Raw genomic sequence first — 22,286 nt, forward strand, 5'->3', positions numbered from 1 at the left:
AAAAAGCCTCTTAGGTTGGGAGCTCTGCATTTGCTTATTTAGAGCACTTATAAGAACACCGTAGTTTTTGTGCATTATAACTTTTTCAATCACTGCATCTATATAGTAAGAAAAGGGCTTTTTGTTAATCTTAGTGGTGTGTGAAGAGGAAAGTACGAATATATTGGGTCAGTTATTGTTCTGAGAAACATGTGGCAGGAATTGAGCTATAGTAAACCTCAAACTGAAGCTTTATACCTTAAAAAGCATCTGGAGACACACAGGTGTTTTCTGGAGAGCTTATTTACATCTTATGCTCAGGAGCCAAAAAATATAATGCCTGAACTTCCTGGCATCCAAATGGGTGTCGGTGCTAGAGGTAAAGGTCACGTCAGGTGATAAAGAACTGGCCAGTTTTTAAACAGCCTCCCCTTCTCCCAAATAGATAATTGCTGCATTAATATACTTCCCCCTCTCCTCTCCATTAGCAGGCTTTCTGCGTTAATGTTCTTTTCCATCTATTTTTTTCCAGTAACCTTAATGTTTCTCACACAATGCTTGATGCTGAAGATCAGAGTTACTGGTTACTGGAAGGGGACAAGGAGGAGGATGTATGAGAGTCAGAGATACGGCATATTTAAAAGCTTGCAGTTGGAATGTCACTTCTGGCTAATCAGTTGTGGTAGCCACGAATTTAAGCAGTGAAAAATTTCCTTGAATGATCCTATTGCCAAAACACATTAAAATCTGGGATTATATTTATATCCTGTGTTAAGAATAAACTGAAATAAACTATGTGGGTGCCACAAGAGGCAGTGTACTTGGTGCATTAAAATAAAGAGCTGATTATAAATCTGGGGATTACCTCAAGTGAGTTTCAGGGAGAACCTAATGAGAGCTATTTCAGAAACTGTCTCTTTTTAAAATGAAGGACTATAAATCATGTCCATTATAAGGTATTTTTCCTTAATTATGTTTCTGCTTCAATATTAAACTGTAAATTTGCCTTTTTAAGAAAACTATTTCTCTGTAATTATAGTGCCTCATCTCTTTTTAAGGCCACTCTAGAATGGAGACTTGAATAACTGTGTTACTGCAAGTTGTTTGAAATACATGAGAATTAACAGGAGATCTGCTGGAAATTATTTTAAGGGTACAGGTCTGCTTTGTTGTACTGGAATTCAGATCAAAGATGATGGTAATCAGGAAAAATTAATTGATACGTTGGATGATATGTAAAAGGTGGTAGTTTGGGGTTTTAACAAATCGTGATTTCCAGGGGAGGAAGAACAGGGTTAACTGTCTCTCCATTAAAACTGTGAAACCATTCTGGTGCCTATTACAGTCACCTAGTACCACTGTAAAACTCGGTTATAGCTGAGATCTCCTTATAAGCGTGTAAGATCAGGATGCTGTGGAAGCCTGTACTTTTCTGGAGTGGCTGGAGGGGGCAAGGCAGGCTGCTCCAGGGCATCCTCAGTACTAGCAGATTAATATATTTGAGTACCTGAATCTCCTCTCTCCAGCATTACAGTATTTCAGCAGTAGAATAAAATGACAGAAGCTGTTGGGTGCTTGTTTAACTTGGAAAAACAATATGCCGCTAGGAAAATACATAGCTCCCCCCTCCCTCCCTCTGTTTCTTACATTAAAGCTTTTATGTTTATCAGGATCACAATTTAATATGTGTATTTTAAAAATAATGAATTATGGCAATACTGTCAAGTTGAGTTTGATGTAGAATTTAAATTCTGCAAAAACTAGATGTTATGCTACCTAGACTGATAAAAATCTGTGTGGAAACACAAAAAAAATCCCATGGCTATCTATAATTTTTTTTTGTTTTCTGGAATCAAAAGGAGAATATAAAAGCTTGTTTAAATTATTTATCATGCCTTCTTTAAATAGAATAGTACAAATAAAGTCTGAAAATTCTACTTTTGGATAGTATGAATTCATCAACATGGAATTTTGAAAATATCTTTTATTTAGCAGTTGGTATTAAAAAAAGGAAAGAAAAGGAAAAAAAGCCTTTTGATAAACTTATTAAATACTTCAAAATTCTACAAATGACAACTGGGAGTTAAAAGATTAAATCATATTTAACATAACTAAAACTCTAAAATTGTAACAGTTACAGCAAATCACCACTGGAATTTTAAAATACAAATTTTCCAAAGCTTTTCTGTGTAATGTGTGCATCTTTGCCTTTTCCTTATTTGCTCCCTTTCAACCTTTTCTGTTACTGACTTGGGTTTATCTTTTCTCCCTTTAGAGAGTTTTGAGGTGACAGTCACCAAAGAAGGTGATAAAGGGTTCTTTCTATCCCTTTTATGAATATTAACCTACTAACTTTGGTTATGAAATGGGGAATCAGCACTTAAACAGAAGATCCTGTCATGCTACTTTGTCCCATTTATTCTCCCAGTTTTTTTCTATTTCAAAATATATTGATTAAAAACTGTTATGTAACCAAACCCTTGGTTAGAAATATCTGTAAATCAGACATCCATTTGAACCATTTGGGATTACTGTATATTGGATGGACACTGAAGTTGTTCTGGGGGAAATTAGCACTATCTGGTATTTTCACTGGTAGCTTACTTCTTTGGGACATCTTATGTTTTTTCATATGCTTTGTAAAGTAATATTTAACTGCCAAAGCATTGTATCGCCTCCCCTGCAGTAAGCTTCATTCAGTACATACTTCAGTAGTTTAAAATCTGAATCAAATACCTTGTTTTGAATACCTCTAGACATGTTTACAGTAGGAGTGCATTCTTGGTACTACGATACCGCTGCAACTGTAATAGCAAAATACCATTTTGTGTTGGTGTAAGAAAATCACCTTCAAAATGTAACAAGTGATACAGGTGAAAATGCAGTGTAAGTGATTTGTTAGCACAGCCAGGTGTGCTAGGCGCTCTCTGCAGAGCGTGCTGACAGACTGACCTAGCTGTGCCAGCAGGGGGTCTTGGAGTGTAATCTTAGGCTTAGGTGTGCTTTAAAATGATGTACTAGGGACTTCTCTTGCAAGTGTGTTAGGATGAAGAGGTTGACTAGAAAGGAAAGCCTACAAAATCATTCCATGTGAGAGCTTCCTTGACTATCATATTTGGTCTCTGTTAGTAGGTAGCTGTTGAAATGGATGCCTGAGAAGTTGGTATTTCTACCTTTCTCATTCAGTAGTTTATTTTTGATTCCCTAATTTTAGCCAGGTACATTGCACAGGAAGACTTTGTTCTTTGATCTGTTGACAGAATTTCTGTAATTATGGTGCTGAACCTGTACTTGAAGCTTTTTCATCCCTTGACTTGTAACTGTGCATTTTAACCTTTTGCTCTGGTCAAAATAAACAAGCTGCCCAGCTATTCCCAGCAGCTTGGCATAGAAGATAATACCAGTGGCCTTGGCTGTATGCTCTCATAAGAACTACTCTTACCCTAGAGCTATCTCAAGTACTCCTGTGAAATGCCTGTCTACATTTCTCTTTTTCTCTTTTGTATTCCTGCATGAATGGATGCAAAGTAAACAAGTTGCTTGGAAGGCAGACGTATGCTTCTTGTTACTAAAGTTCCCAGAAATCACCCATTTTAAAGCACAGTGCTCTTGCTTTGTCCACAGACCCTCACAAACCCTTGGCTGCAAAATATTTCATTTATTTTAAAAATGTGTAATAATTTTGACCAGTTCTAACCTCTCTTACTTTGAATCTGTAGGTGAGATTTGTGGATTTAAAATTCATGGGCAAAATGTTCCCTTTGAAGCAGTGGTAGTGGATAAATCCACTGGTGAGGGAATAATACGCTCTAAAGAAAAGCTTGACTGTGAACTACAGAAAGACTACACGTTCACCATACAGGCCTATGACTGTGGAAAGGGACCGGATGGAGCAAATGCAAAAAAATCCCACAAGTAAGTAAATCTGTGGTAGGCTGAGGGGAAGTTTGGTTTCAAGCACTCTCCTGCTCATGGTGATTTATGGTCTGTGTATTTAGAGTAAATGTAAACCAAGTGTTAATACTGGAAGACTTTCGTATAATGGTAATATAAATAGCAGCGAAATGGAAATGAACTGTGTTGAAATCTCTTCAGCTGTATCCTAGATGCTGCTGCATTATCCCTCGATGTCTCTGAATTTACATTAGAAAATAGTGTGGGGATAGAAACAGGAAAACTGTTGATATAGTTAAAATTTGGCTTGAGCTGATACAAAGAGTTTGCAGGGGATACCAAGGCTGGATATTGTCTCAGAATTCAGTTTCTTAAACTGAAAAACTGGTTCAAGAAGTCAATCGATATTCAACTTGACAAAATGGAAAAGAATACATGTTGCTGTCATTTCCAGAGAGCCTCACCAAACAAAGTAAGATCAATAACATATGGTTCATCTCTGCCTAGATTAAAGAATGGGAACAAAGCAATCTTTAGCTAATCTTTATCTAAAGAAAAAAACCACAATGTAAAATGCTGTCTAGAAAATCCACTTGAGAGTAACTGTTTAACACCCTGGTGTGAACATCTGCAGAGCATGTGGAAGATTATTGTTTGTGTGAAGGAAAGAAGGGCATAAATAAGACAAGGAATAGAGTAGCAGCAGTCATCTAGGTGACAAATACAGTCTTGTTACTCTCTAGCTGTGTGCTTCAAATAAGTAACAGAAAGTTGTCTTCTTAAGGATTGCGCTTATGGGAAATAGGTATGCCCTTGAACTCTATTTGATATTCAATTTGTCTTTTGGAGAAAGATTTCAAAGAGAAAGATGGCAACAAATGTTTTGTTGGCTTGACTGGAATTACAGTCTATGTTCGGTTTGATAGCGTACAGTTCCTTCTCTGCACTGTAGAACTCATCTGTATTTTTCTACCTGTATTGGTTAATTGATTTTGGTTATCCAAATTCATGGCTATGTAAAACAGGACAGATCTAGCAGCGTGCTCTGCAACTCTTCTTTCCCACGGCAGAATGATGGGTTTCCAGGATCTGCGCCTACAAACCACTGTTGAAATTTCCTGGCCCTGTGGCTGTGTTACATTTTTTGTGGCTTTTTAACCATCTTGGAGTTTAGCTCTTAAAGTCAGGAATATAAAGTGTGTGTGGTTCAAAAGGCCGTTTTTTGTGGCATTTATTTAGCATATCGGTTAAGGTAAAACCTTAAAGATTTTTTAGCATAAGTATTAGAAAACTTTTGCTTTTATGGAAGGACTGTAGTGATTGAATTCTTTATTAGTTCACGTACCACATACTTCTCGCTCTTCGCCTTTTCTCCTTGGTCATTCACAGAAACTGCATTACTTTGCTATTCTGCATATACCAGCAATCAGTGACAAGCATGAAGGGATGGAATTCAAGATCCAATCTGTTTAGGATTGGCTAGCTAGCTATATGATGTGTTAAAGTTTATCTTCCACTTCTGAGATTCTTCCATTTAAATTGCCTGATCTCCCATTCCTACATCCAAGAAATAAACCAGTTTTCACTGACACAGCTCAGTACTTTCTTACCAAAAGAAAACTAATCAAATGCACTTGACTGACCTCTTAGTCCAAGTCCAGTCTTAGCTGTCATTTTTGTTGACATGAAATAAAAGTTGGGTGTTTATCAAATACTGTGACAGCAAGAACGAACTTGAAGGATTGCGCTGTTTTAGCAAAAGTAAAAGCCTATTTTGTCGCAGCTATATTTCGTTGTATTTCTATAAAATGGGGGCAATTTAGCAGTTGCAATATAAGGATTTGAATTTTAATTGCAAATAAACAGCAATAGTAAGCAATAACCTAAAAGTACACTGAATTATATAGTAACACACTGGGAAAAAAATCTGCTGCTTTCCTAGTTAGGATAGTTGAGATTGTTTTATTAGTCACTGATCACTTCTTTCAGGGAGCTTAAATTCTGAAGGATAGCTTCATCTATAGAAGAGGGAGCTGTTTTATCAGATTCCTTGCGTGAGTAGGAGTTTTGCAGTATTTAGGAAACTGACCTTTCTGTTTTATTTCCAGAGCAACAGTACATATTCAGGTGAACGATGTTAATGAGTATGCTCCTGTATTCAAAGAGAAGTCGTACAAGGCAACAGTTATTGAAGGGAAGAGGTATGACAACATCCTGAAAGTGGAAGCCGTGGATGCAGATTGTTCACCTCAGTTCAGCCAGATTTGCAACTACGAAATTGTAACTCCAGACGTACCTTTTGCTATTGACAAAGATGGTAAGAACACGATGCGAGATGGAGCGGGATTTACTATAATTTGCTGCCCTAAGTATAGGACTTCAAACTGGTCGGCATAAAACTGCAGCAGCCCTGTTTTAACCCTTTCCTAGAACATGGTTAAAGAGAGGCGTTCACTTCAGCAGTTAGAATTGATAATGTGAGATGTTTTTCAGTGCCAATACCATGTTCTACCTACTGATGTAAGGAGCAGATTGTGTGTTGCATGTGTGTTGTTTCTTGTAAAACGCCTTTCAAAATAAAGGAAATATGGTAGCTCTATTATATTTTAAACCAGCTCTTAGTGGGCTTTTTTCCCCCCTGTAGTTTTCTATTCTGTATTAGGATAGCTTTTGCTAGTTAGCTTTCAAAAAGGGTGTTCCGTGTGTGCTTTTCACATTTGGAATGCTCATATGTGGCTCTGGAGATTAGTGTCACGGTTATTGGTTTTGAAGTGTAGTGGTTTGTTTAGGTCATTTCCTTTCTGCTGATGAACTGTGGACTCTTCAAAATCTATAGACTTCTAGGGGTTCAAGCAAGCTGATGAAGCAAAGCAAAACAGTTTTTACTGGGCTTTAGTTTGAGTTTTTTCGGGATCCACATTGCCAATGGATAATTTTCATTGGTGTGAAAATTTTAAAAAGTTAGAGAATCCTGGCACTTGCCAAACAATTTATGAACCACCTACGAACAGTTTCATTTTGAGTAATGTAATACACTAGTAAGAGCCTGATAAGTATATACCTGCATCTCTGTAATTACGTAGTTTTTAAGGATCTGATGTCTGGCATTGAAAGCTCCAACAGTGAAGGACTAATTCACCTGCAGGTATGTCTCTTAAAGTCTTGGTACCCGTGTGAAGTACATAGATGGTACCTGGATGCCTTTGATGCAGCAGTGACCCTGAGAAATGAGTAGGTATTGACATCTGATTACTGCTTTTTTATTATTTTTTGTGTGTGTCAGGTTATATAAAAAACACAGAAAAGTTAAACTATGGTAAAGAACATCAGTATAAACTGACAGTAACAGCGTATGACTGTGGGAAGAAGAGAGCTGCTGAGGATGTGTTGGTTAAAATTAGCATTAAGCCTACATGCAAGCCTGGCTGGCAAGGTTAGTTTGATCTCCTTCCTGTCTGCTTTTAGCATTTGCCAGTACCTTCACTTAAACATGAGAGATTTTTAATATTGTTTCTTTGGATAAATATACAGGTTGGAGCAAAAGAATAGAATATGAGCCTGGTACTGGTTCGTTAGCTCTCTTCCCCGGTATGCGTTTGGAGACATGTGATGAGCCAATAACCTCAATTCAAACAACGGTTGAACTAGAAACCAACCATATTGGTAAAGGCTGTGACAGAGACACCTACTCCGAGAAATCCATTCACAGGCTCTGTGGTAAGAATGTTTTGGTTAAAATAAAGTGGTCTCTCTTGTTTGTTAGTCTTTATTTGAATATTATGTTAGACCACAAATCAGTGAGTGGATGTGGCCATTTGCATGTAGTTTCCTCCAACTTTTTGCATAGCAGGCAACAAAAAGCATGAAATTGGCTGAAGGGAACTTTAAAAATAACTCTCAAATGCAGTAAAGAATCCCTTTCTTCTGCCTCTCCACTAGCTTATGTAGACTAATAATTTGCCTCACATGCGATTCATGTTCAAGAGCTGAAAGGTTGTTATATATGTGGAAGGGTATAGCCACTAAAACCTCTCTGTTTTTCTGAGGCATGATGGATGTCAAGGACGCATGGTGAAAAAGTAGATGTGAAAATCAAGAAACTCTGGTTTGGAAAGAACAGTTTACTTGCATCAGTTAAATTTGTACTGTGCTTGCCCTGTGAATGGCACATGGGCATCCACGTATGCTGCAGTTAAAGGTCTTACGGAAAGTTTATGAATCCTTTGTAGCCAGTATGGAAGAGTTGAGATTACAGGACAAATAATAATTGATGATTTATGTCTTCAACTTCAGTTGAAGTTAGTTGAAAATGTGAATACAGGGTAACCCTAGAGACCCAGGCAATTTCCTGGTCATTGCTACATTAATGATTTAGGCTTGAAGTGAGGAAAAAACAGCAAGCCAAATACCTGCTGGGTATCATTGCTCCTGACTATGTTATTAGAGAGTGATCTGGGAGGGGGTGCTTATGCAGCCCTCTTCAACTGGGTAGATGTTAGTCTTACAACTAGTACCGTGTCAAGAGAATGGCATCATGTTCATGGGCCTGAGGGACAAGCGGTATTAATGTAATGGTTCCCGAGATAGAGGTAAAATAAGGTTCTACAGCTGGAGAGATAGTAAGCTAAACAATTTCATTGAGTTTAGTTGTCTACCCAGAAGACTAATTTACGGAAGTCGTTGTGATATTAGATGTCTGTTATTAGTGCCACATTATTTAAAGGAGAATTGCTTAATGTGCGATGGTAGTGCATAATCTGACGGTGCTGAAAAATTAGTGCTCAGAAAAACAGTTTGCTTTGAAAGTAGCGGTGTTCTCTTTAGTTTCTGCATATTTTCATTTGAGTGTTTTTATTGTAGGTGCTTCTTCTGGCACAGCTGAGCTACTTCCCCCTCCAAGCAGTGCTGCTAACTGGACGATAGGACTTCCCACCGATAACGGTCATGACAGTGACCAAGTCTTTGAATTTAATGGCACACAAGCTGTGAAGATTCCAGATGGTGTTGTCACAATCAATCTAAAAGAGCCCTTCATGATATCAGTATGGATGAGGCATGGGCCTGGAACCAAAGAGAAAGAGACAATTTTGTGCAATTCGGACAAGACAGGTTTGGCAATGCTTCAAATACAGTCAGTCAAATTGTTGGGTGGGTTGGTTGTTTTTATATGCTGTGGCAGCATGTGTGAGAACCTTAAGTTTCTTCTCTAGGTAGGTTTTGTTGGAAGTGAAGTGGACTGCAAAAGTCACTTTTTATTGTGCTTACCTTTAGAAGCATGGCCTTAGACTATCTAGCTTCAGTTTCAGATTAGGCAGCCTTGTCTTTCTAATTCTATTTCAATTTATACTATGCATTTCTTTTTGCTGTGGTAGATGAGTTATTCTGGTAATGCAGTCTCAATTTTGCATCTCCGAAGGATAGCCTTATTCTTGATGCTGCCTAAAATCATTGAGGTACATACGTCAGGTTTAGTGACACCATTTGCTACTGTATCTTTTTTTTAAGAGGAGATAATTTCTCTTTCTTCAGTGTTTAAGTATTTTTTCCACCCTGTGCATATTTTCACTCTGTGAATGCTACAGACACAATAATTTTGAAGATGCTATTAATAAGAAGGAAATCCGATAACCCTGTTTCCGTAATTGCTCTCTAATGGGATAAAAGAATTCCGCCTTTGTTAGCCAGAGCAGTGGATTTTTTCAGTGTGTTAGAAAGGTACTTTATTTAAAATGCTACTAGGTATTTTAGAGGAAACTATGCTGAATATATTTTGATTTTTATTTGAAAATAAGAAAGATGTAACAGTATTTGTAATACCCTAAAAGCATTTCGTCAAACAAGAGAAAAGTGACTGTCATTCAGAACCAGATACAAATATTCTCCTCTTTTCTCTACCTTCACCCATTCCTGTTAATCAAAACCCAAAACTTTGGATTCATGGAAGTAAGTGAACTGGAGAAGAAAGACAAATTTAAATACAGGTTTTTCTGTACATGGGAAGCAGACTTTCAAAAGAAGTTTTCCTTTTTTATTCCTTGGTTTGACCTAACCATATAATTTTCACGACAGATAGTTTCTGGCAGTATAAATATAATTTGCCTTAATTTCAACCGTATATTATGCAGTATTGAAAGACTGGAACCATGTTTGTTGGAGGGGGGGTGATTTTGAATATATCACACTGGAACCATAGAGTCAGATTTAATGCTGCCAGGCTGAAAGACTGACCTGATTTTGGTATTTTTTCATTCCCTCCCTTCCTTCATCCATGCCATGGAACGGCTGACGTAGCTAAAATGTTTCTTTTCCTTATTCTTACCTGTTTCTCTAGCATCTCACCTTTGTATTTACTTTACATGAGAAATCCTTTAGAGCTATGACTCCATATTATTCTCCTAGGAAATCATGTCCACCCGCCGTCATGTGTACATGTTTGAAGACAGTAATTAAATGTAGTAGAAGCAACTTATTTGTAACAAAAAAGCTCTTCTATTTGCAAATAGAGCTCTCTTTCTTGTTCTCCTGCAGACCGGTTTATCTCTGTGACTCTTCAGTCTTACGCCTTGGTTTAGATGGGATTTGGAGATAGACGCGTCTCTTTGTTGTACAGTGTAGTACTCATGGGTTGTTCAAGAATATTTGCCCCAACTACTGTTACAAACTGTTCTCATTCCTCTTAACACGCCTGATTTACTTCTACATTTCTTTCTTCCTGTCAGTTAGTTGGGGACTTATGTATGAAATTACAGGATGGGTGAATTTTGTGGAGTTCTTAAGGTTTACAGAAAACAGTAATGTTAATTAAAACTCTTGTGCAGATATGAACCGCCACCACTACACACTCTATGTACACAACTGCCGACTTGTTTTCCTCTTCCGCCAAGATCCTTCAGAGGGAAAAACATACAAACCTGCTGAGTTTCACTGGAAACTAAATCAAGTAAGTTTGGAAGGACAGTCGGTAGGTTGATGAAATGCAGTGAAAACCATCAGAGACTAACCCCCCCCCCCCCCAGTATAATTATTAATAAATACTTCTTGCAATTCCAGACTCTGGATGACATGTTTTATAGAACCCAACAATATTTATTTTATTTGTGATCAAGTGTCAGAGAGAGATTCAGCTATACCTTTTCATCTTGGATATAAAGTAACTGCTTTAGTGGTTTTATTAAACCCAGCAGGATACTCATGAGATGAAGTACAAGTCATTGTCCTGAAAGGTAGTAAAATGTGGATTTATACGTGAAAATACAATGTCAGTCTTTTAGCTGTGATGTCAGTTATCTTCACTAAAGACACTATAAGATGGTGTGCGTGAGAAAACAGGAAGTGTTCCACTTCGTTTATAGCATTAAAGTACTTCTAAGCATGAGTTTTTGCAGATCAAAGTGTTAGTAGGATAACAGAAGAACTTATCTTCTAAATCTTTTTTTACACTGAAATAAAGTTTGTGACTTTTTACACATTGCAAGCAGTAGCTACAAATCGGTTTTCTAAATTAGATTTTACTCCACAAAAAAGGAGTTAATAGGCCTCTGAGGGATGCAGGTAGTTTCTGTTTCCTATTTAGAGAGAGGAGTTGGCTGTTTGTATTCTTTTGATAATGTATTCTTAATTATTTTAGATTTGAAAGTGAAGGCTGTAATAACTAATCTTTACTTTGATGTGCAGAACTTATTTCTATGAATTCGTTCTGTTTATGATCATGAAGAATGAGGCAGAAGGGACTAAGTATTTTGTGTGCTTTTCCAGCGCTCTGGATCTGAGCGATAAAATAATCCTGTATATCTGTAAATATATAAAGGTTCTCTTAGTTGCTTTAGGTTGCTATTACAGGCCTGTTCTGCCAGTTACCTAAACAATGAGTTACCTTCTAAGATAGCTAACTATATCCTGTTTTCTGTGTGTACTGTTTCAATGCTAAAATATCTGTATATGTCCCTATGGGAAGAGTGCTAATTTCCAAAAATTAATCAGTTTTCACTGTAAATAACTCTGTTGTGGAAGACTCTTTTTGTCTTCAAAATGGTCAGGTTTTTCTCTAAAGAGTTCCTTTCAGCAAATACAGGTCCTTTGTCAAGTCGTGTTGTATTATAACAATATTTCAGAACGCGCTTGCATGTAGGTATGTATTCTTTAAATTTAAATATACTGTTATTAGATATTAAAAAAAATAAAGGAATGGAAATAGGTGGCAATATATTGGCAATAGAAGAAAAGAAACTATAAACGTTTGACAGCTGTTTTGCTTTTTTCAAGTGTGCCCTGTGTGTGGAACATAAAGTATGTTCCTGCAGGTTGTCTGTATGTCTGCATGTATGTATATGCAAACTGCACATCAGATCAGTTGTTATACTGTAATTCAAACTGTCATTGAAAAAAGAATAAAGCAGAATTTTTAAAACTTCCTTTACTCAGGTGTGTGACAAAGAGTGGCATCATTATGTCCTCAATGTTGAATTCCCTGCGGTAACTCTTTATGTGGACGGTGTCTCATACGATCCTTTCCCAGTGACTGAAGATTACCCGCTTCATCCTTCAAAGATAGAAACGCAGCTCGTAGTTGGAGCGTGCTGGCAAGGTAACTATTCACAATTGTTAATGCTTTTAATTAATTCTGGTTTTTTTAATGAAATCTTCGTGCTTAGCCTAGAAGAACATAGCGGATCTTTTGTCTTTTGCAGATTATTTTTGCCTCTAGCTAGTATCACATATTTCCTCTTTTAGTCATTTTTTTCTGAGGGTGTTTTTTGCTCATTGGCCACAGGTGCATATGAAATATGAAGCTACTCCCCAGGCGGCATTCCATCTAAGTGATTTTTGTGGTAACCATGGGAATAGAGATAGCTTATTTTTAATAACAGTTTTAAGAGTACATCATATACTTCAGATTACGAAGCAGAACACTTAAGTTCAAGTAGGTTGGAAAGTATATTGTAGAAAAAGCCTTCTCATAAATGGAAACGTGACCAGCAGGTAATTCAGCTAAGCAACACAGTGATGCTCTCTCTTGGACATTTTACCATTTCAGCATATAAAAATAAACATAGAAAGCATCTGCTTTATTGTATGCAGACTATGGCTTAAAACATGATATTCTGCAAGCTGTAAAATGCTGATTCATGTGCTTTAATGCTTGCAAAACGTACTCTTCAAAGCTTGAGGAAAAGGAGGAGAATGCATGTGAACACGGAGGCTGATTACCAGAGATCTTTGTAACAAAGCTCTTGCTTCACAGTCCTGACTGAAATGTTTGCTTGCTGATTAAATGACACCCTGGCTGGTATAAAGCTGATCTTTTCGGTCAGAGAAAAAAGGCTGTTAAATCATTCATGTTTTATTGTAGTACAGAATATGGACTGTATTTGCAGTCTGCAGTAATGCATAGAAGTAGCTTGTGAATGAATGACAAATGGAAAGCTTTGAGACACTAATCAAATTCACAGTCTTCTGTCTTATAACGTCTCTTTTCTCTTTGAGTTTTAAGGCTTTGAAGTGTGAATGAAGGTTAAATTACCAAAATATGCTCCATCAAATTTACTATTTTGTGACAAGTTCACTATCTTTCAGTATTAATGTTATTTCAGTGCAAAATTCATTCTGTTGTCCCTTCCTTTGAGTCAATTATTTATTTTCTCCAGAATTCATCTCATTCTCTTTGTGACTTTCCAACTACCTCTTCTAGCTCAAAGGGAAGCTATAGTGGCTGGTTTTCAAGAAACTGGAGCTTGGAAACTCTGTTCCAGCTAAGTGTATGGATTGTATTACTGGCTTCCATATACGTTCTGCATCCTAACAAAAGCATATACATTTAGTTTAAAAACTCCTGTGCTTTCATATTGGCACGATTATATGATTCTTCAATTTCTTCTGACCTGAATTTTCCTTTTAGTGACAGCAGACTGGAATAGGAGCATTAAAAGTCTGGAATACAAGAACTTGAGGTGCTGCCTTTTAAAAATTCGACCAAAAGCCTGATTTTTTTAGGGGATTAGAATATGGGGAAAAAAGTGTGCCAAAGGAGTGAAGTTAGTACTTAAGGCCGCCCTCTTTGTCTTACCAAGATTTTAAAATAAATCAGGCTGATCTACGTTATCTCTGCAGCTCACCTCTAAGGAGGGAGAGATTTTTATGCTTTTTAAAAAGTTCTTTTAACATTTATTTCAAAAGAATAAAAGCTGGTTTTCATTTTTGGTGCTCCCCTCCCACCTCTCCCAAATGCTTCCATCTGATAAATTGACTGCTTAATACATATGATGCTATTTTGATTTAAAAAATCTGTGTCGGTAATGACTCCTTTTCATCAGGATATAATATCTTTTGGTGATTCGCTGATATAGGCTGGATCTCACCTTAATTTCTGTTTTAGAAGTTGGTAGAGGAGAAAATAGATGGAGCCAGTTGATAGGCCTGTATCTCGTCGCTAATAGTGGTTTGTGTGAGATTGGGTATCTGTGGTTAAAGTGTTCTCCAGTGTGACTCTCTTTTTTGCTGCAGCTTGTGTATGGGGCTCTTCAGGTTGTCTTGTCATCAATGTTATGTTCCTGTAATAACATAGTCCTGCTTCTTCCCTGCATTGCAGCTATTAGTGTTTCAAAGAACTCATGATCCTTGAGAAGCTGGTTGAGTATAAGCAGACTTTTGGGGGAAGTGCTGCTGTGTATTTTCTGTGATAAGAGTTTGCCAAATTGTAACTACTTGGTCCTTTCCCTGTTGTCCTATTCTTTGTCTTGCTTTTCTACAGAATATACAGGAAATGAAAATGACAATGAAACTGTGCCTGAGACCTCTGCAGGTTGCTGGAGTTTTTTCCCTACTGTTTTATTTCATTTTTAAGCCAAGACATTGCTTCATTTCGCACACAGCATGAAATGCAGGCATTGCATTCGGGCCATTGACCTTCATGTAATCCTCTCCTAGGCTTGTTTCTTCATCATGCTTCTATTTCCAGAGCTTCATCAGCTGATTTTTTTGCTTTCTTTTTGGGTTGGTTTTTTTTTTTGGGTTGCACCCAAATGCACATCCATGTACAAATCTGCAACCATTGTGATTGCAGTGAAGTGGTGTAAAATAAGTTGCTGATGTAAAATATCATTATAATTTCTTTCATCCAATTCTGTTAAAATGTAAAAGCATCTCATCCTATATAAATATGTGTGTATATATATGTAGGTTGGGAAGGACCTCTGGAAGTCACGTAGCTCTGCTCCCCACGCAAATCAAGACTGATTTCATATTTAGGTTACCCATACATAACTAGACAGACCTGTAATTTACAGTGGAAACTCACTTGGTCAGAAATTGATATAAAGTTCTAATTATAGTGAATGAGCATAAAAGCTTTGGCTGCCAGGTATTTCACATTGGCTGCAGGGTTTTATTTTCTTAGAGTTTTTTAGTGATAGTTTGGTGGACGTTGTGTCTCGAGTTGAGACACTTAAAATTAGTGTATATTTCTGAAAGTGTATTCAAGATACATACTCCTTCTGTAAAGTTAAGAATTCCTGGAATGGTCTAGATACAACTGACAAGGTTCCTACCTGGGCGTCACATTTTAATTTGGCAAGGATGTAATAGAATTCAGGGTCTAGAAGCTGCAGCTGTACAAATCTAAACTGGAAATTATATCATTTGTAACAGGACAATTTACTACTGAAAATTTTATCCAGTTATGCCAGGGAACTTTTATCACTTGGCATCTTTAAAACAAGCTTCAACATCTTTCTAAAAATCTGGTGGCATAGTAAGTGATGACCTTGAAATACAAATTTCGGGGTGGTGTTCTGTGGCTCCCGTTATTTAGCAGGATATGGACTAGGTGATCATCGTGGTGTCATCTTCAAACAGTATAAGCAATAAGGGGCTTATTGGGTTGCAATTCATCGGACTCAACTGAGATATCTCAAAATGAGTTACCTGAGTTTTAACTGCTCGCTTGAGTCCGTACAGAGAAGAAGGCATGTTTGGAGGGGAGCAGTGAACTCTCAGACACCTTTTTCAGGATGAGCTGAATCACTTTGTGAAGTTTCTTTCTATCCTTTGAATGTAAAGAGAGCCTGGAATGATCAGTTTAGGTGTAGATAACTAACATCTGGAGGAAGGACGCTGTCATCTTCTATCCTGATGAGCATTGCGTGACTGTAGAGAACCAGCTAGGAGGAGGTGTTACCTCAAGATGAAGATTCAGGCTTCATAGTTCATCTCATTGGTTCTGTCTTTCATTTCTGAAGAACACCACCTCGCTGTATGGGCGATTTCTGTTGAAATGTTTGTTACGGAAATATTAGCCTTAATTTCACAGTTCAAGATGGCCACACCTGTTCTGGAGGCCATATGCATGGTGAACTGTTTAATTCTTTCTTTATGCTTGAATGTAATCACAAGGTTAACACCCAGAATGGATAAAAACTAACCCGCATGTATGTAACACTTCGTGGTACCAGAAGGCATATTTGTTGTTTTACAAAAGAAAAAAAAGGTTAAAAGAATCAAAACATATAAAGATTTCTCCTTCCTCCCTTTATGAAGGTGGTGAACTCCACATGGCTCAGTTTTTCCGAGGCAATCTGGCAGGTTTGATGATTCGTTCTGGTAAACTGGAAAACAAGAAGGTGATAGATTGCCTGTATACTTGCAAAGAGGGACTGGATTTGCAAATGGCTGACGGTGTCGGCAAAGGCGTGAAGGTAAAGTAGCACATGAATAAAGGGGAGCATGTATACAGCTTTGCTGATAATGCAAGTTTTGCTGGCAGAGGTAGTAGGGGTGTCCCAAATAAAACCTTGTGACATTTTGCATTAAAATTGCATGAAAACTAGGAAATCTTTCTTCTTATAGATGTGGTCTTAGTGGAGGTTAAGAATGAAAGTTACTGTGTCCTCTGTAAGTCTTGAAGAGAAATTCCATACTTGTAACCCTCTCTGTTTTACCAGTTATACCAGGTTGTCTAATAAAAGGTAGAGATCCTTAACGAGCACCTCAGTTGAATGAGACTCACTTGCATGCCTTTTTTTTAGCAGCAGTGTTGTGTGAACAGAGCTGAATTCCTCCTTCATATTAGCTGTCTCTTCTATATTACTAGCATCTTCACATCAGAACTATGATAAGTGCCTACATTTTTTCTTGAAGAACAAAAGACTAAATATATTCCACTGGGATAGGGAAGTTAGACTGAGTATGACAAGGCCAGTAAATAATGGCCTTGTTGCTTATAGCAGGCTAACCAGTGCTGAACTTCCAGTTTTAATTAGCAGATCATGTTACTGTTTGGGTATTCTCTTATATCCCCCCCCCCCCCCCCCCCCTTGTTGTTTCAGATCCACATGAACCCAAGCCAGTCAACACTGACCTTGGAAGGGGATGATATTGACAGAGTTGATAAAGCCATGCAACACATTTCCTACCTGAATTCCCGCCAGTTCCCAACACCTGGGATCCGGAGGCTTAAAATCACCAGTGTGGTCAAGTATGTCCTCGTGCTGAAATAACGCGTCTTTGTACGGTGATACTGAAGCCTGGGACGATGTTCACGTATTTCAGTTGTGATGTCTTAGTGTACATAACCATCACGCATTTGAATAGGGGAAATGATTTCTACACCAGCACTCTGTTTTCTTCCTGAGACTGTAGTAAGGAGTGTGTAAGATAGGGAAGAACTTACTGCAAGGATAAGCTGTGAGTATGCCTCCAGTACCACAGCCTTCATTAAAGGTGTTACTTGTGGCTGTTAGTCATAGCATAGAAAATGGGGCCAAATGTTAACTGTAAGTAAAAATTAATTGTAAGATTGCTCCCTTGGTGGAGAATTCTTTCTTTCCAAACGCAGTTGATGAATTTATCTAAGACTCTTGGGTCAGAGACAGAGCTTTTTAAAAATTTATAAAGCAATTACTGTGCATAATTGTGCCACCCTCTCAAATAGCCTCTTTGACTGTGCAGAACTCCTTCTCTATCTCATAGATGTTTCAATGAAGAGGCCTGCGTCTCCATTCCTTCTGTGGAGGGATACGTAATGGTTTTGCAACCAGAGGAACCAAAAATCAGCCTTAGTGGCATCAACCATTTTGCCCGCTCTGCTTCAGAGTTTGAGAGTTCTGAGGGTGTTTCCCTCTTTCCTGAGCTTCGCATAATAAGCACCATTACACGGGAGGTGGAGCCAGAGGGAGACAGAGATGAAGATCCTACAGGTAACATCGTTCTCTGCTTAGGACTGTTGCCTACCCTCACCCCATTCAATACTCGTGTTGGAGGATCTTCCTCTTGCAAAGAGTTGTGGATTTCTCTTTAGATACAGAATCTCCTAGGGGAAAAGAAGGTGTATATCTGTTGTGAGGAAGTGTAGATACCCTGTGCTCTGGGCTAACAAAAATTTACCTGGAAATGGCAGTAAGCCCAGGCCTTTATCTTTGTGTAAATATCCCATGTTTGTTTTTTTGGGGGGGGGGTTGGTGTTTTGTTTTTTTTGTTGGTTTTTTTAAAATCATTATTTCATGAATACTTACTCTCTTTACTTCAGGCCCAGATATTAATATTTGTTGTGGAAGAAGAGTTGAGTTTGTGTGTGATGTTTTATAACTCCTGGGCTCTTGTCTATTTCACCTCTGTTTCTGCTTATCTCTTGGGCTTTTTCTCTCCTTTTTAGTACAAGAGTCTTTGGTGTCTGAAGAGATCATGCATAACCTGGATACGTGCGAGGTGACAGTGCTAGGAGAGGAACTAAATCAGGAACAAGAAAGCCTGGAGATTGACATGACACGATTACAGCAGAAAGGCATTGAGATGAGTAGTTCCAACCTGGGCATGGTAATCACAGGTAGGGATTCCTACTTCTGGTCTTTTTGGAGGAAGGGTGTGAAGACAGTGATAATGGGGAAGAGTGTGCTGGAGAGATGGTCGGTAACACCTCACACCAAATACTTTGTTTTTGACTATCAAGCTCAGAGATGTTAGAACCGTTTTGTAGAAAGCTGTGATTCTAGAAAATATGTCATTCTAGAACGTCCTTTCTGTTCTTCTCTCGTGTCCCAAATGGCACGTTACCTCTGTGGAAATGAATTACACTTTGCCCCAGCAAAGGCTTATACCTTGCACAGATAAATTCAGTGCCTAGGAGCATGCATCGTTCCTTTCTATTTTATATTCAGAATACGTTATGTATTCAAAAGCAAGGCTTCCAAAACCCCTTTAGAGACTAACTGGGTCTAGGATTTTATCACAAAATCAATCCACAGAATTTCAGTGGAGCCACGTATGTGTCTGTCTATCTTTATGGTGTTACCTTTCTTCCCTACTAAGTGAAAATATGTCAGCCAAGAAAACCTGCTTGAAGAAAGGCGGTAACATTTGTCAAGTGTATGATATCGCACTAGTCTTTTGCAACTAATCATTTTACTTGGTTATTTCTCTTCACAGGGGTTGATACTATGGCTAGTTATGAAGAAGTTTTGCATTTGATACGCTACAGAAACTGGCACACCGTTTCTCTCTTTGACAGAAAGTTCAAATTAGTCTGTTCTGAGCTTAATGGACGCTATGTCAGCAATGAGTTTAAAGTGGAGGTATGTAAGCTAGTCTGATCACTGAGAAGTTTTAGAGCATGTGTGCCTAAGAGGATAGAATTTGTTGCCTCAGCTGATAGATAATCGATCAATTATTGATTTAGATTTTTGTCCTGTAAATAAATATTAGTAAACGTGTGCATTTCAGGCTGTGTTTTATATATAAATGTGTTCTTAATCTTGCATTTTAGCTTTAAATAAGGGTGCCTAAACAGAAGTGAAACTGTTATGTTGTAGAAGAAATGGTATGGCTTGTGGAAGTGTGAAGGTAAAAAGGTTGAACTGGAAAGACAGCATATTAATTTAGCAAAAAAACTAGCAAATAGGGTAAGAGTAATGCTCCCAAAGACTCGAATGGCCTTCATGTATAACTTCTAGGATCCAACAAATGAACTTGGCTGGGCCCTTTACTGTTTTGTTTGTGTGATGCTTATAATGCTGATACTAAGGGCTTGTGTAAGAGCACAGACAGACTAAAATTGCGTTTCCTCTGCAGCAGAATACAGGTTAATTATTACTTAGTACACTTACATCACATATGTGGAAGTACAGCAGAAGGTAACACACAGGGCACTAAAATTCCAGGTGCCGGAATGTGAAGTTATTTATATTGAGAGGAACTGTCACATATCTCTGCATCTTTCAGCTATGCGCTTGAATTTCTACATTTGAAAGCTGAGTGAAGGGATGATAGTGAAGTTAATTGTATTTGCCGCTGGTTGTGGTAGGCTGGGGAGCCTCTTCTGGTGCAGAATAGATTTATTTTTTTTTAAAGTAACGTGGTTTTGTTTCCTGAGGAAATTCTGTGAGATTGAATTGGGATCTTACCAACCTGTTGAACTGCAAATGCTTTCCTTGTTCTGTAGTAAACGTGCCCTCTTCCCGTTGTGCAGCTGGTCAGGTACCCTGTATTACAGTGTTCCACCACAGGAGAGGTATATTTAGCTCTGCTTGTTTGGCAAAAAAAGCCATGAAATATGCTGTGCGAATGATGAGCTTGCAGTTGTACCTAAAAGCCAGTGATGCTAAGTGTGGGTTAAACTGTGAAGAATAGGGTTTTTTCTTAACCCTTCGACTGTTACATGGATTCTTTTTTTTTTCCTTTGGTGTTAGTTGAAGATATACAGCAGAACAAAAAAAATATGGGAATGAAGAAAATGTAATTACTGTGTTATGTATCTCTTGTATATGCTCTTATTTCAGGATTTAAATGGCTGACTACCAAATCTGATAATAATCTGGCTTTATATGTTTTATTCTGAAATACTGGTGTCTGTTCACAAACATGTCAAACTAACTAAAACAGATTTGAGAACTGTGAAACTGAAGGGTTTTGTGACAAGGAATTGTAACATATGAGGAGCTACTGATTGGGATGGTTGTCCCCTGAAACAAGTCATTGCTGTGTTGAAGGAGGATTGGATGCCTGCTCTGGGAAACAGATTTTTTTTTCTTAGCTTTTTCTTTCTTCTTTTCTTTCTATCTCTTCAGAAGTAAACTGTTGCATTTCCAGAGTTTAACATTTTCTTTTTGTTCCTAGGTGAATGTTATCCACACAGCTAACCCAGTTGAACATGCTAACCACATAGCTGCGCAACCACAGTTTGTTCATCCAGTGCATCACACATTTGTTGATCTCTCTGGGCACAGCTTAGCTAACCCTCATCCGTTTTCAGGTAAGAATTCTCAGTCTCTCAAGTTCAGCTGTTTTTTTTTCTGGTGTTAAACTGTCACAGAGGCCTCTTGCTGCAGAGAGGGTTTTTCCCAGAGTTTAAACCAATGCGCTGGACTGATAGTCTAAGCAGCTACATGGTCCTCGTCTGCTCTTGCCGAAGCAGGGAGGAGTGGACTACAAAAGACGTAAGAAATATCTTTTCCTGCCAGCAGGGGAGCTTTCTGTTGGTGTGTGTACATTGGAAAATGGGAGGTGAACTAGTCTTGGAGGGTGCTGTAAGATCTAGATAAAGGACTGTGAGGAACTGGGGCGGTATTTCTGCTGAGTGGCATGAGGAAAGAACTGCAGCGTTATTCCCTTGATGAGTTGTGGTATCTGTCCCTTCTGGTTTAATTATATTAATTTGGCATGGGTGTAGGATGTGAGAGGAAGAAAAATAGGCACTTTAGAGAGGAGCCTGCGTGTGTGGTGGAATCTGCTTTCCATGTGTTGTCAGTCCTTCACACTGACGTAATTATACTTAAGAAACTAAGTTTTAGTTCTTATTCTCCAGCTGACTTTTTAAGTGGCCTTAGACAACCTGCCTCTGTGTAGCTACATATAATATCTGTATAACGCCATCTCCCTGTTGCAGGTGATGGGAACAGAGGACACAATTAGCACTGCGTAAGAGTCACTTATCAGCATCATCCAAGAAACTCCTTTTGTTTTCTCGTTGCAGTTGTTCCCAGTACAGCCACTGTTGTGATTGTAGTTTGTGTCAGTTTCCTGGTTTTTATGATCATTCTGGGAGTGTTCCGAATCCGAGCCGCACATCAGAGAACGATGCGCGACCAGGACACTGGAAAGGAAAACGAGATGGACTGGGATGACTCTGCTTTGACCATCACTGTGAACCCCATGGAGGTAAAGCTGTCGTCTTCACACGTAACAAAGAAATGCCCTTTTCCACCTGTGATGGGTGTGATTGTATGTGAACAGAGCAGTGGAGAAAAACCAACCGCTGAACACAGAGTAGAGACATTAACTGTGAATTTTTAACGAATGCGCCAAAGTGACAAACGCCAAGAGCGGTTACATTTGGGATCTTGCATGGGTCTTAGCTTCGTGATACAGAATTGGATTTTATGGGTCAGTGTCCGACACTAGTGTTCTATCGTGCAACCTACCTTAACCGT

The 22,286-nt window shown here is 38.3% G+C and overlaps 1 protein-coding gene across 4 annotated transcripts in view; it reads left to right on the forward strand.

Moving 5' to 3' along the window:
- CLSTN1 (calsyntenin 1) overlaps window positions 1-22,286 on the forward strand; it is a 40,500-nt gene that overhangs the window by 15,161 nt on the left and 3,053 nt on the right. The window contains exons 3-18 of one of the 4 annotated variants that reach the window (XM_075113969.1): window positions 2,255-2,284; window positions 3,699-3,894; window positions 5,982-6,190; window positions 7,157-7,306; window positions 7,405-7,590; window positions 8,734-8,982; window positions 10,692-10,813; window positions 12,295-12,457; window positions 14,621-14,671; window positions 16,405-16,562; window positions 17,193-17,341; window positions 17,836-18,062; window positions 18,518-18,688; window positions 19,288-19,433; window positions 20,974-21,109; window positions 21,830-22,014. In XM_075113969.1, the coding sequence (XP_074970070.1) occupies window positions 2,255-2,284; window positions 3,699-3,894; window positions 5,982-6,190; window positions 7,157-7,306; window positions 7,405-7,590; window positions 8,734-8,982; window positions 10,692-10,813; window positions 12,295-12,457; window positions 14,621-14,671; window positions 16,405-16,562; window positions 17,193-17,341; window positions 17,836-18,062; window positions 18,518-18,688; window positions 19,288-19,433; window positions 20,974-21,109; window positions 21,830-22,014 (2,528 nt within the window). The remainder of the gene's footprint in view (window positions 1-2,254; window positions 2,285-3,698; window positions 3,895-5,981; window positions 6,191-7,156; window positions 7,307-7,404; window positions 7,591-8,733; window positions 8,983-10,691; window positions 10,814-12,294; window positions 12,458-14,620; window positions 14,672-16,404; window positions 16,563-17,192; window positions 17,342-17,835; window positions 18,063-18,517; window positions 18,689-19,287; window positions 19,434-20,973; window positions 21,110-21,829; window positions 22,015-22,286) is intronic. The other 3 variants (XM_075113971.1, XM_075113970.1, XM_075113972.1) reach the window with 3 other exon arrangements.

The sequence above is a fragment of the Phalacrocorax aristotelis genome, chromosome 19, assembly GCF_949628215.1.
Source record: "Phalacrocorax aristotelis chromosome 19, bGulAri2.1, whole genome shotgun sequence".
Taxonomy (NCBI): Eukaryota; Metazoa; Chordata; class Aves; order Suliformes; family Phalacrocoracidae; genus Phalacrocorax; species Phalacrocorax aristotelis.